Source organism: Octopus bimaculoides, chromosome 1 (genome assembly GCF_046866305.1).
Source record: "Octopus bimaculoides isolate indiv1 chromosome 1, ASM4686630v1, whole genome shotgun sequence".
Classification (NCBI taxonomy): domain Eukaryota; kingdom Metazoa; phylum Mollusca; class Cephalopoda; order Octopoda; family Octopodidae; genus Octopus; species Octopus bimaculoides.
The window spans coordinates 21,983,040-21,995,065 of record NC_142928.1 but is presented as its reverse complement, the minus strand read 5'-3'; the positions used below and the strand labels follow the sequence as shown (position 1 = coordinate 21,995,065).

General features: G+C 34.5%; 2 protein-coding genes across 17 annotated transcripts in view; one reads left to right on the top strand and one right to left on the bottom strand.

Moving 5' to 3' along the window:
- The window catches only part of LOC106880661 (GATOR2 complex protein WDR59), a 128,702-nt gene extending 120,098 nt beyond the window's left edge, over positions 1-8,604 (bottom strand). For all 16 annotated transcript variants that reach the window (XR_016241117.1, XR_016241116.1, XR_016241114.1 and 13 more), the window contains exons 1-6: positions 8,394-8,604; positions 6,034-6,083; positions 5,805-5,937; positions 3,418-3,509; positions 1,664-1,744; positions 805-842 (exon numbers count right to left, since the gene is read on the bottom strand). Coding sequence is in view for 12 of the 16 variants with exons in the window: in XM_089349327.1 (XP_089205453.1) it covers positions 805-842; positions 1,664-1,744; positions 3,418-3,509; positions 5,805-5,937; positions 6,034-6,083; positions 8,394-8,447 (448 nt within the window). In the remaining 4 variants the exon portion in view is untranslated. The remainder of the gene's footprint in view (positions 1-804; positions 843-1,663; positions 1,745-3,417; positions 3,510-5,804; positions 5,938-6,033; positions 6,084-8,393) is intronic.
- Positions 8,605-8,775: 171 nt separating this feature from the next.
- On the top strand, positions 8,776-11,406 carry LOC106880663 (ATP-dependent RNA helicase DDX1). The gene has a single exon (XM_014930712.3). It carries the CDS (start codon positions 8,891-8,893, stop codon positions 11,084-11,086), a length of 2,196 nt encoding a protein of 731 aa, XP_014786198.1. The 5' UTR covers positions 8,776-8,890; the 3' UTR covers positions 11,087-11,406.
- Positions 11,407-12,026: the final 620 nt, after the last annotated feature.

Sequence of the window (12,026 nt, the reverse complement as noted above, 5' to 3'; positions counted from 1 at the left end):
AGTTATGCTCTCACTTGGCTTGCCAGGTCTTCTCATGCACAGTATATCTCCAAAGAGGCATTTTCACTGAGGTTTAGTATGAGGGAAAAACCCTTGCTGAAAGTGAAAAGTCAGTTCAAAGCATCCTCTATGGACTTGTAAGTGTATTTTTAGCATAATCGCTGCTTTGAACTGACTCAGTTGTTTTCAATACCTTTTGCTTAAAGCGAGAACATTTCTCCATGGCAAACTGCAGCGAAAATATTTGAATTGACTTCAAGTTTGTTTATATATATATATATATATAGTCTTTATTGTGGAGGCGCAATGGCCCAATGGTTAGGGTAGCGGACTCGCAGTTTCGATTCCTAGATCAGGCGTTGTGAGTGTTTATTGAGCGAAAACACCTAAAGCTTCACGAGGCTTCGGCAGGGGATAGTGGCGAACCCTGCTGTACTCTTTCACCACAACTTTCTCTCACTCTTACTTCCTGTTTCTGTTGTGCCTGTAATTCAAAGGGTTAGCCTTGTCACTCTGTGTTACGTTGAATATTTCCGAGAACTACGTTAAGGGTACACGTGTCTGTGGAGTGCTCAGCCACTTGCACGTTAATTTCACAAGCAGGCTGTTCCATTGATCGGATCAACTGGAACCCTCGACGACGTAAGCGACAGAGTGCCAACAATGAATGAATGAGTCTTTATCATTTTTATATCAGTTTTTATATGTTTGCATGGGTTGTCTAAACATAGCAGAACATAAGGAAATATTTGTAAACTAGTGGTTCACATGACACTGCTGTTGTCAAGTACAGTATATACTCACCAACTGTCTGAAATGATCCAGTAGGTTTCTTTGGTTCTCTGAAAAATAACAAGGCCAGCTTTGAGTATATAGAGCAATCTTGTGAGTGTATTTGTTATATTAATACCAGTGGCAACAAACTTGCAACAACAAGAATACATAATATGGTCAATTCCACTTAATTACATAGTTTCTTATGCAAATAACTGAATTCACAAAGTAGGAGACAGATTCTACATTTCAATATAGTTATTAGTAAGCTTTTATGACTCTTACACATATATGAATTACATAACAGAACAAGAATAAAATGTTTTTATCTTAATTACAGAATATTTTGTGTATTCATTATTTACTTCTGTTCCTCCTAGTCTAAGATATTCTTTTTATTGGTATGCATCAATGTGACAATTAATTGACTTATCCTTTCTAAGGTTTTACAGTTCCATTTGGTATCCTTCAAGTACCTGAGCTTAAGTCAGAGTTGTACATCTTAACAATGATTTTCATGCATTTTGAATATCTTAATGATAACAAATAAGACCATGCAGATTAAGTAAAAATTAATTGGTTTCAATCAAAGGATAATGTAGCTGATAATGAAAATCATAAAACAGCTTTTGATTCCCTGGTTGAGTCAAAACTGTCTTTTTACAAAATTTGCTTACAATAAAAGCAGAACAGCTTGAATTGAAGATTCTCTCTAGATATTTCACAGCATTAATTATATTCCTTGATTGAATTATCAATATTGCACATAAGTGCACTGAAAATAATGCAGCTGATTACAATGATGATGATGGTGATGATGATACAATATTACTGATATCATGAAAATATCACTAAATATTGTTTTATTCAACAAAATACAAGGACTGACCTGATATCCCAGAGAAAAGTGTAGGAATCAACAGAGCAAGAAGCCAGGATGTTGACATCAAATGGTGACCAATCTAAATCACTAAAGAAATACACACAAAATAAATATTCTATATATATATATAAAACAAAAAGCAAATACAAATAACAAAAAACAACAAAAGTACAAGGGATGTTACAAAACAGAAATGAATGATAGAAGACTTTTTCCCTTACATTAGAGGGTTCCTCACTTCCTTTAAAATGAATGTAAACAAGGTTAGTACAATTCTTGTGATATCATGCATTTCAAGACCATCAGTCCAGTGCAGTACCTTGTCATACAGGAAGTTAATCCTCCTCATCATCATCATTTAATGTCCATTTTTCATGATGATGATAATGAAGAATTATTGAAATGATCATATATTTTTGAATAGCGTACCCCACAATAAAGATAAAGTGACTATTGCTCAAAACATTGACCTTTTCATTCAAACAATGTTCTTGGTCACACCTGGATCAATGATGTCCAGTGGTGATAACAACAGAAGCAGCTTGAAATATATCCTGTCTTTGATCCAAATACTGAAGAGAAAAAAAAATGTGTGTACCTCCATTTTTAGAATAGGTACACTGTATTCCTGCATATTATGAGGCAATTAAAATGGCTTCTATCAGAAAAGGGATCCAGCTACCTCAAAAAACCCTATTCAACTTAAGCCAGTATGGAAAAACAGACATGAAAATAAAGATGATGATTATTCATATCACCTAATAAATACTTCACTGATTGGAGACTGATTAGAGCAATAGCTCACTTTCAAATGTTGATAGTTAAAGAATGATTTATTGTGCTCAAAAGTTTTGCAATATTTTGTTAACTTATTAGCTTTATTTGACAAGTTATAACAAAAACAGCCTAGCATTCAAAGTAGAGGCCATCATGTTGCACTGTCTAAAGCTACCTTTCTACCAGTTCTTTGATCCCAAGCTGACATCAGTTCTTGTCTTTCAAGGCGAAGAGTTCCTTCACTGAAGCTTTCAGCTCCTCTTGGTTGATGAAGTGTTGTGAGCACAGGATTTGAGCCATAGATTGGAACAAGTAATAATCCAAGGGAATTAGGTTTGGACTATATGCTGGGTGTGCCATCAGTTCGATTCCCTCAAGTTTTTGGAGTTTGAGCATTATGAGGTCTTGCATTCTCTTGCTGTAGAAGAGCTTGGTTTCTGTTAACCAATGCTGGGTATTTTTGCCACACAATGACATACATCTATTCCAGCTGTTTGGAGTGCTGGTTGGTATTGATGGTTCAACCATCCAGAACAAACTCACAGTGAATTATCCCCTCATAATTCCACCAGACGCAGAACATCTGTTTGAAATGCCCATGCTTGGTAACAGATTCCCATGCTTGGTAACCACTACTTATGGATGTTAATATTGTGGAAAAATATCTTCCTCAAATTATTACTTGTTCTCATCTATGGCTCACTTTCTGCACTCACAATGCTTCATCAACCAAGAGGAGGTGGAAGGACAAGAACTGGTATGAACATAGAATTAAAGAACTGATAGAAAGGTAACTTCAGATGGTGCAACATGGTGGCCTCTGATTTTGTTATAACTTGATGAATAAAGTAAATAAGTAACCAAAATACTGCAAAACTTTTGACTCAACACAATGGTAATACTTTAAAAAGAAATGAAGATACAAGAGTAAAAGAAACAAGAGAGAATGTTTACAAGATTTAGAAATTATATATGAATCTCACCTTACAACACGGGAATGAGCTTTTATGGAACATATTGGTTTGCTGCTATTGCTCCCATCTTGCCAATGATAGACATCCAGTTTCTGACCACACTATTAAGATAGAAAACAGTTTGTTACATGACTCTAAAATCAATTATTAGAATTATCTGATTTGGCAGTTATAGATCATAATAATGTTCCTTGCATTCAGTATGTTAACACTAACTTAATTATACACGCACAACTGTGTGGTTAAGAAGTTTGCTTCCCAACAATGTGGTTTCAGGTTCAGTCCTGCTGTGTGGCACTTTCACTCAGTGTCTTCTACTTAAGCCCCAGACTGAACAAAGCTGTGAGTGAATTTGGTAAACAGAAACTGAAAGAAGCCCCTATATGTATGTGTATGTGTGTTTGTCTCGTGGCCTTACCATCACACAATATTTGTAAATAGGTGTTATTGTCATACAAACAATGTCTTTTGGTTCTAATCTTCCATGAAAAATATGTCCAGCCATGAGAAAATATTACTTTGCTTGGAAGCAAGTGAGGGTGGGTGACAGGAAGGGCAACCAACCATAGAAAATCTGATTCAATGAATTCTGTCTGATCCAAGCAAGCATGGAAAAGTGGACATTAACCCTGTCACACTATGTTCCCACTACAGCAGGAATACTTTAATTGTTGCCTTTTCTGTCAGATTCTTGCTAAAACAGTAATGAAAAGCACACATAGAAAAAGATTAAATACTAAACTTAGACAACTGATCACATTACAGCTATGTAGTCAAGTGTTGTTATGAGTCTTGGTTAATGATGTCCTCTATACCAACTCATCATCATCAATGTTTAACGTCCGTTTTCCATGCTGGCATGGGTTGGACGGTTCGGCTGGGGTCTGGGAAGCCAGGAGGCTGCACCAGGCCCCAATCTGATCTGGCAGTGTTTCTACAGCTGGATGCCCTTCCTAATGCCAATCACTCCAAGAGTGTAGTGGGTGCTTTTACGTGCCACCGGCACGAGGGCCAGTCAGGCGGCACTGGCAATGGCCATGCTCAAGTGGTGTTTTTTACAAGTCACCTTCAAGGCAAAAAAAAACAAATAAAAAAACGATTTTGTGATGAATCCAATACTTTGTCTTGTAAATGAGCAAGGCCTAGACTCTTTGCAGTTGAGGAAATTATTATATTTATTCTTTGGACAAAGAGTTTACACATATGTTGGCAAAGAAAATAATTTGGACAATCACACCGGTGAAAGTGATGAGGATAGTAGTGATTCCAGTGAACAAATATGGTAGTTGGAGGATAAGCCTATTGTTATTCTCATGAATATTTTTGTGATTTGTTCAGTAGAGAGAAAGGCTTATTATTGTTATTCTCTTGAAATTTTTTTGTGATTCTGCCTATTAGTTTGCCTGCAATCATTACTCTGGAGCCGTATATGCAACTGCTTATTTTTTTGCTCAGGAGTCCAAATGGAGGGTAAAGTTAGACACAGGGGCTCAGGTCTGAGAGAGTTAAGACAATGATGATGACATACAATTTCATCAGATAATAGTAGACCTAAAACACCCAAAGGTTAAATACTTGATAATTTAAGAGATTTTGTTCATACATGTTGTCCGTTTTAAACTCACAACCTCATCAACTACATGCCCAACAGCTTATCACTATCTCAATACTGAAACCACAGAGCATTTTACATACAATAACAAATAGTCATATTTTGAAATCTACCCAAGTTGTGCTCTTCATCAAACCATGTCCATTCTTTAACACCACTCAGTATTTTGTCTTATTTTACCTGTAGTTCTAAAATCCAGTAGTAACAATTAAACAAAGTTTCATTGATGAGATGTAATAAGCATGAAACATGTCTGGAGTTGTCATGGCACTGCTGAAGATCAAACTCACAACCCACGTTTCATTTTGATAAAAAAAAAAAATTCAGAGTTGTCTCCCCTGCAGTTTGTCTATGAAGATACTTGCGCTCACCATTAAGGTGTAACTTTACAAACTCAATGTAGAATAGGCCGTTTCTCCACCCACAACCCACACTAAAATTAAAGGTACACATAATATATTGTACCCAGCTGCAAATTTTTCCCTACCCACATTTATTAAGAAAAAAAAGCACAACAATGTAATATGACTTAATTGTTCAATGAGTTTTTTTCTTTTTATTATATTTGTTTTATATTTAATGAAGTATTAAAAACTAACACATTGAGTTATAATAGATTATGTATTCATATAACAGTTGTGCAATACCAAAAATGGTATTTGCAAAACAATTTAGATTTCAACAAAATCAAGACACATATAGTACAGACTTTCAGAACAGTTAAAATTTCTTGGTTTACAACATCAAATATGCTAGCTTGCACTCTATTTTATAGTTCACTTACAGCTACAGCAAACTTTTCAGCTGCAACGGCATGTGGATTCCACTGGACACAGCTGATGTCATATTTGCTGTTCCGGTCAATTTTTCGAACATGATCATGGTTTTCAAGACTCATCAACGTTAAAGCTCTTTTCCTGAATTTAAAAGAAAAAAAAAAAGAAAGATATTCAGAAAGACAAAACTACAATTTGAACAGGAAACAGAGATAACCAAGACGAAAATATTCTTACCCTCCAAGAAGAACCCATTGACCAAGACAGTCCACAGCCATTGTACTGGCCTGTAAATAAACATACAACTGTTTTAAAAAACATCAAACAATTTTAATGGATTTGTTATTATACTTACTACGAACTGAATATATCATGATTATAGTAGTATACCCGTATGTGGGTAAGAAACTTGCTTCCCAATCATGTAGTCTTAGTCCCACTGGGCAACACTTTGGGCAAGTGGCTGAGCACTCCACAGACATGCATCCCCTTACTGTAGTTTTTAAGGGGATTCAGTATGACATGGCTGCCCTTTGAACTACAGGTACTACTCATTTTTGCTAGCTGAGAGGACTGGAACAACATGAAATAAAGTATCTTCTCAAGGACACAACACGTCACTGGGGATTGAACTCATGACCTTATGATAGTTAGCTGAATGCCCTAACCACTGAACCGTTCACTATAACCCTGGGTCAACAAAAGCCTTGTGAGTAGATTCAGTAGATGGAAATCGAGAGAAGCTGACTGTGTGTGTGTGTACCTTTGTCTTGACATCATGTGATGATTGTAAATGAGCATCATTGTGATACAAGCTATGTTGTTTGTTTCCAGTCTTTACTGAAGAATGTGTCAGGGCATGGGGAAATATTGTCTTATTTGGAAATAGGTGATGGTTGGTGACAAGAAGGGCATCAGGCTGTACAAAATCTGCTTCAATAAATTCTGACCGAGCCATGCAAGTATGGAAATAGAGATATTAAACGATGATGATAATGATTATATATATATATATATATATATACACACACACACATACATATATATATACAAATATATACATATATATATACAAATATATATATATATACACACACATGTATATATATATATATATACACACATATATACATATACACAAACAAATATATATACACATACATACATATATATATACACACATGTATACATATATATATGTATATATATATATATATGTATATATATATATATATATATATATATATATATATACATATATATACATATATATATATATATATATATATATACATATATATATATATATATATATACATATATATACATATATATATATATATATATATATATACATATATATATATATATATATATATACATATATATATATATATATATATACATATATATACATATATATATATATATATATATACATATATATACATATATATATATATATATATATATATATATATACATATATATATATATATACATATATATACATATATATATATATATATATATATATATATATACATATATATATATATATATATACATATATATACATATATATACATATATATATATATATATATATATATATATATATATATACATGTATACATATATAATACGCACATTTAAAATATCAAGGTTTGGATCAGATTAGTGATGAAGGCTTTTACTTCAAATGGATCTTAACATTAGTTCAGTAAAAGAAAATTGTATGAAACAAACATTAACAGTTTATTCAAAACCTTAAATAAAGTTGTCATCTACATTATTACTACGTACAATTGCCAAGTTATGCCAATTGTACCCCCTGTGAATTGATGGGGGTCACTGAAGCAGACATAGTTCGGCACCACACAAGCAACAAAGGTCATGGCATTAGCCATACTGGCTTATTATATTAACAACAATGTAATATGATAATTAATTACACTTGTAGTTAGTTGTTACATGTCTAACAGATATAGATTGGGGAGTCGTATCTTTCAGGTAACCCGAACTATTGACATATTTCTCCTCACATAACAACAGTGAAATGTAAATACCAGATGTTAGTGAGTAATTGGTGTTGCATAGCCTCAAGGCAGTCACGATGCAACAGACCTATGATGAAAAGCCATGGAGCCTTTATTATCCTGTCATTTTAAAAGTATAATGTATCAGAACTATACCTAACTTGTCTTCTTTCTATTTTGAAAGTCAAGGGGGAGTGATTTGAGAGAGCCTTGGCTGCTATTTCTAGCAACCGTACAGATGTTCCCTCTTAGATTCGTATTAGTGCGGGCAGTAATAAGAGCATAAATGGAGTTAACTATTTCATTAACAAATAAACACAAGATAAAACATTTGTTATATTGCAACTGTACTGATTTTACATGAATGTTCTTCAAATAAACCTTCTGAGTTGAACATACATTTTGATGTATACAGACATTATCCTATCGATGTAAACATACATAAATACGTGCTAGCTAAACATGAAGATGTATAAATATTTAAAAGATGATGTGAATGGAAGACAAATGATACTGCAGACAAAATATTAAACGAAATATTTCATGTTTTTAACAAACCTGAAGATCTTTAAGATCTTTGACATTTTGTTCAATACTCCACCTAATAGACATAGTTGCCCTCCAACTTTATCAACAACAACAATTTAACATTACTAAGTCTCCGATTATTACACGACGTGTCATTCCAGTAAAGCCAATTCCTTCATATTATACATTGTGAAGAACATAACGCTTTCATGTTTGGGACAACGTTAGTAATTGGGATATTAATAGGGCACTGAATTAATGTCAAAGGTCATTTCTCGTATGATTTTAAATAAAAAATAAGTTAAATATTCTAAAATAAAACTATATAAAAATAGAAGGAAGTGTTATATTGAGAAGAGACTCCAATAGTTTCGTTCAGAAAAATATTTCGGTAAGCATGTGAAAATATATTCTGTGCGTGACTATTGTGCACGTCGAATTTTTATCGTCTTCCTGTTCAGACATTGTGGTTTGTCTGAGTCGTGTGAACGTTATCATTGTAGTTGATACATTGATATTATTGCATCATGACTGCTTTCGAAGAGATGGGAGTAATGCCTGAACTAGGCAAGGCTGTTGAAGAGATGGACTGGATGTTACCGACAGACGTGCAAGCCGAAGCCATCCCAATGATTCTTGGAGGAGGAGATGTGCTGATGGCGGCCGAGACTGGAAGCGGCAAGACTGGAGCCTTCTGTTTACCCATCATACAGATTGTCCAAGAGTCTTTGAAAGATCAAGCTGAAGGTAAAGGTAAAGGCAAAACTATAGTAAAAAGTGCTGATGTATCAAAAAATTGGAAAATGAACGTCTTCGACCGGAGCGATGCCATGGCTATTGACCCCGAGGGTCATTTATGTCAGGCTAGAGACCCCTCTGGCTGGCACGGGGTTCGCTCCAACAAAGCTGTTTTGGGCAAGAGTGGACGTTATTTTTATGAAGCCACTGTAACAGACGAGGGCCTTTGTCGTGTGGGTTGGTCGACAAACAAAGCTACCCTTGATCTTGGTACTGATAAAAATGGATTTGGGTTTGGTGGCACCGGCAAGAAATCTCATAACAGACAGTTTGATTCATATGGGGAATCTTTTGGTATTAACGATGTTATTGGGTGTTACTTAGATCTGGAGAAAGGACTGATTAAATGGTCGAAAAATGGGATTGATCTTGGTAAAGCTTATGATATTCCAGGTCAAATAAGAAATGAGAAATTCTTTGCAGCTCTTGTTTTGAAAAATGCAGAAATGGATATAAATTTTGGTGAAAATGCTTTTAAATATCCACCAGATAAAAGTTGGACCTCTTTGTTTAAAGCACCGAAAGATGCTATTTTTGTTTCCAAGATAGAGTCTGGTGGAAATACCCACAAACCTGCACCTAATGCACCCCAAGCTATCATTATTGAGCCTTCAAGGGAATTAGCTGAACAAACTTTTTCCCAAATTTGTAAGTTCAAAAAACATTTAGCAGAGCCTAACATCCGAGAACTTTTAATTATTGGAGGTGTTAGTTCAAAAGAACAATGTGATAAGTTGGAGCAAGGAATTGATATTGTCGTAGGAACGCCAGGTCGTATGGACGACTTGATTTCAACTGGGAAGCTAGCTTTACATCAAGTGCGTTTCTTTGTGCTTGATGAAGCTGATGGTCTGCTCTCTCAAGGCTATGGAGATTTAATCAACCGTCTGCATCAACAGATTCCAAAAGTAACTAATGATGGAAATCGTTTACAAATGGTCGTCTGTTCTGCTACTTTGCATTCATTTGATGTGAAGAAAATGGCCGAGAGAATCATGTATTTCCCCACCTGGATTGATTTAAAGGGTCAAGATTCTGTCCCTGAGACTGTGCACCATGTTGTGTGTGAGATTGATCCAACTGTTGATACTCAGTGGAAAACTCTGAAACACCATGTTCAAACTGATGGTGTTCATTATAAAGATAATCACAGCAATCTATTTTCTCCTGAGATGATGTCTGAAGCTGTGAAAATCCTCAAAGGAGAATACACTATAAATGCCATTGATGAGCATAATATAGATCATGGACTGATTTTCTGCCGAACAAAGTTGGATTGTGATAACATGGAGAAATACTTAATGGAACGGGGAAGAGGTAAATATTCCTGTGTTTGTCTTCACAGTGATCGAAAACCTCCTGAGCGTAAGGCTAATCTACAAAAATTTAAAGACAGGAAGGTTCGATTTCTCATTTGTACTGATGTAGCTGCTCGAGGTATTGATGTAACTGGTCTACCTTTTGTCATCAATGTTACTCTACCTGATGAAAAACAGAACTACATTCACCGTATTGGTCGTGTTGGTCGTGCTGAAAGGATGGGTTTGGCCGTTTCACTGGTTGCAGTGAAAAAGGAGAAAGTCTGGTACCATTCCAACTGTTCAACTCGTGGTAAAGGATGCTATAACACCAATTTGACTGACAGAGGTGGCTGTTGTATTTGGTATGATGAACCTAAACTGTTGAATGATATTCAAGAACATTTGGACATCACAATTGATAAAGTGCAACCTGACATGAAAATTCCAATCTTTGAATTTGATGGTAAAGTCACTTATGGACAGAAGCGCAAAAATACAGGGTCAATGTACAGAGGTCATGTTGCTCAGTTGGCTCCAACAGTTTCTGAATTGGCAATATTGGAGAAACGAGCACAAACCTCTTTTATTGACTTGAAATATAACAGGAAATTTGCAAGTCGATGAATGAAGAATTTCTGGAGAAAGAAGTTGCAACGTGCATTTTGTTCAACTACTGAAAAGAAACTGAATTGATAACCCAATAACTAAACAGGCATTTCCAAAAAAAACTTTTATGTTTTAGTTTTCTCACAATTTTGTTTTCATATAAGTGATGTGAGCTTTATTTGACATTTTTTTCTTTTTTGACTTTTTATTTCCACCTTGACCGGTGGAATAACTCTGAAAAAAATGTTTGTCTTTTGAAATTGTCTTGAAGAAAAGAAAAAAAAAAAAGAAATTGCTTTCTTTTTTTAATTATAAATAAAATGGCAAGTAAAATTTCATTGGTTGTTCTGTTGTTTTGAGATCTAACAGTGAAGTTTTTAGAACATTATACTTTAAAGATATAAGAATGTTTTAGTATCCATGTTTGAGTTACCTCTGTGAAGAAGAAGAAAGGATATTGCTGACAGCCATGTGTTACGCCTGTGAAAATGTCACTGAACTAAACAAAATATCCATTTTACTTCAGATAACATTCAAATGATTTGTAACACAAAATAAAAGTTTAGTCCCCTGTTTAAATATCATTAATGACTTCTAATTTAGACATTAAATTTGTTATATTTTCTTTGTGGCAAAGTGTCTGATAGAAACGTTAATATATTTACATTTCATCACCTACATCACCAAAATGTAATTCTTGCAGTTCCATTCTACCTAGCTGTGAATAGATATCTGTGTGGTTAAGAAGTTTGCTTCACAATCACAAGGTTCTAAGTTTGAACTTCGTTGCAACTTGAGCTAGTAACTTCTTCCGTCATCTTGGATTGACTAAAATCTTGTCAGTGAAATTATAGAGGGGGAAATATTGTGGAAGCTTGTCAAATGAACAATGTGTGTGATTCCAAGGCTCAGTGTTGTTACATGTAGTATGCTGATTTGACCTGAGAATTATGCTAAA

What these genes read in the sequence shown, in the direction of transcription:
- LOC106880663 (XM_014930712.3), top strand. Translation starts at nt 8,891, where the DNA reads ATGACTGCTTTCGAAGAGATGGGAGTAATGCCTGAACTAGGCAAGGCT.